We start from the raw sequence: 2,500 nt of genomic DNA, 5'->3' as shown, positions 1-2,500 counted from the left end.
TGAAACCCTTATAGACACACAACACAAGAATCAGCACATCGTGTTCCTCCTCAGAGTTTCTGTCTCTGTGTTTCTGTCTCGCTTTCCAGCACACATATCTAAGACATTCTTAAATCAAGATGCAGTTACTGGAGAAGAAGCAAAATGGAGTGAGTTTGTGTTTAAAACAGAACAAATATCTGCCAATGGAGTCAGAAAAATTGTCTTAATTCAAAAAGGAAACTCTGGAATATTTTTCTGACTCCATTGACAGATATTTGCTCTTGTTTTAAACACAAACTCACTCCATTTTGATGCATTTTTCAGAAAACAAAACTTTACAAACTAACAAAAAATATATCCCAAGAATGTTTTTTCTGTGAACGTTACGGGAACAGTAACATTGTATCATTCTTCAAACATTATGGAGCGTTACTTTGAATCTGAACGTTCCGAAACATGTTACATTTAAAAACTGTTACATTTAAAACCCGTTACATTTAAAAACTGTTACATTTAAAAACTGTTACATTTAAAAACTGTTACATTTAAAAACTGTTACATTTAAAACCTGTTACATTTAAAAACTGTTACATTTAAAAACTGTTACATTTAAAAACTGTTACATTTAAAAACTGTTACATTTAAAACCCGTTACATTTAAAACCCGTTACATTTAAAAATTGTTACATTTAAAACCCGTTACATTTAAAACCCGTTACATTTAAAAATTGTTACATTTAAAAACTGTTACATTTAAAAACTGTTACATTTAAAAACTGTTACATTTAAAAACAAACATCCACTGAAACATTCTAGAAGAAGTAAATTCATTGTGATTGTGGACTGTTTCGATATTTGCACTGGAAAACGAGACAGAAACACTGATATGTTTGCATTGTAAAGGTCCTTGCACACTGAAATATTTGTGTGCGTTTTTTTGTGTTCGTCATTCGGCGGCTCTGAATTGTCAAAACACTTCTCAAAATGCGTGCTACGGATGCGAAAAACGCAGAAAATCAAACCGATCCGAATTTTTCATGACGGAGGAAAGCGTGTGTAAGCATGATTAAAATTTTTAACGTGCGGAAATTTTTGACGTGAATCTCGGACTCAGTGTGCAAAGGCCTTAACAGTGTGTGTCCTGTATATTACACTCCACCTGGAGTCCAGGAAAATGAGCTTCATATCCAGACTGGCCCGAAACATGAACATGTTGCTGTGAAGCTTGATCTCGGTGACGGCGCTGGGCGGTAAAGTGTGTCCGACCGCCACCAGACCCACGTTCTGATAACAGCCGTCGAACAGAGACGAGTCCAGACCGAACGGCCGGATCTTCAGATACCCACTGCAGTGGATCACCTGAGGTCAAAGGTCAACTCTCTCAGTAATGCAGCATGTAACTAAAACCTAACTCAAAGTATTCATAAAATTGTACCTTATATCCTCCACTCGTGAGCCCAGCGTTACGTTTGGCCAAAACACATTTCATTCTCAAGAAGAACGAACGCTCAACTTCGTACTCTAGAATTAGAAAAAATCACAAACTCCCGTGTAACCAATCAGATCAAAGTGTGGTCGTCAGCCAGTGGATCTCTGAGTGAGTGAGTGAGTGAGTGGAGGCGGGGCTCATTTGCATATTCATAGAACCGCACATACTAAATGAGGCACGGGTGTCGAGTTACAAGATATTTTAAGGCAAGGAAAAAAAATTTAATATGTAATTTTGGTGATCAAAGATGAGCTTTAAGGGATATAACTATAGGGGGACTTTAAGATAAAACAATGTTTAAATAACATTTATAGAACGGTCTTATAACATTATTAAAGAAGTCATGACATGAGAAATAAAATTTGCCGTGATCTTTTGACATATAAGAAGTGTATAACATTAAAACATCGTCTTCATTATAAACACAGCAGTATTTAATCAAGCTCACAAACACCGGGATCTTTGATGTCACATGGGTACTTAATTAGCATATCCCCGCCTCCATAACAAGACATGACCAATTAGAAAAGTGTGGGAATCACTCTGTTGTTCTAGAGGAAGTGAGTGTGCGAACCGTGTGTAGTTCCTCACCTTGGACGAAGTGTGTGTGATACGACGGCTGTGGCGTGAGGACCGCGGCCATCTCGTCGTGATCGGCCGGATGAACATATTCATAAATACTGTTTCCCGTCAACTCTACCTGTGTGAAAAAGACTTCTGTAATTCCACCGGAGCAGTTGTGAGATAAAAAGTTGCAATTATCTTTTTAAATATTTTATTGTGGCGGAAACAAGAGTCAATAGTGCCACAGTCCAACAAACATATAATCCTCCCTGGACCACAAAACCAGTCACATGGCTCCATTTTATGAAATTGAGATGTATACATCATATAAAGCTGAATAAATAATCTCTCCATTGATGTGTGGTGTGTTAGGATAGGACAATATTTGGTCGAGACACAACTATTGAAAATCTGGAATCTGAGGAGCAAAAAAATGTAAACATTGAGAAAATCTCCTTTAAAGTT

At 37.1% G+C, this 2,500-nt stretch overlaps 1 protein-coding gene across 4 annotated transcripts in view; it reads right to left on the bottom strand.

The window, feature by feature from the left end:
* Window positions 1-2,500, bottom strand: part of LOC306994262 (single-minded homolog 1-like) — a gene marked incomplete at both ends in the record, with an annotated part of 14,183 nt that overhangs the window by 7,094 nt on the left and 4,589 nt on the right. For all 4 annotated transcript variants that reach the window (XM_079639867.1, XM_079639868.1, XM_079639869.1 and 1 more), the window contains 4 exons: window positions 1-7; window positions 1,142-1,341; window positions 1,418-1,503; window positions 2,063-2,171. The exon at window positions 1-7 is cut by the window's left edge and continues 100 nt beyond it. In XM_079639867.1, the coding sequence (XP_079495993.1) occupies window positions 1-7; window positions 1,142-1,341; window positions 1,418-1,503; window positions 2,063-2,171 (402 nt within the window). The remainder of the gene's footprint in view (window positions 8-1,141; window positions 1,342-1,417; window positions 1,504-2,062; window positions 2,172-2,500) is intronic.

This window comes from Phoxinus phoxinus (genome assembly GCF_949152265.1).
Source record: "Phoxinus phoxinus genome assembly, contig: scaffold_94, whole genome shotgun sequence".
Lineage (NCBI taxonomy): Eukaryota > Metazoa > Chordata > Actinopteri > Cypriniformes > Leuciscidae > Phoxinus > Phoxinus phoxinus.
Note: the sequence above shows the minus strand (reverse complement) of the source record. Positions and strands in the feature narration are given on the sequence as shown.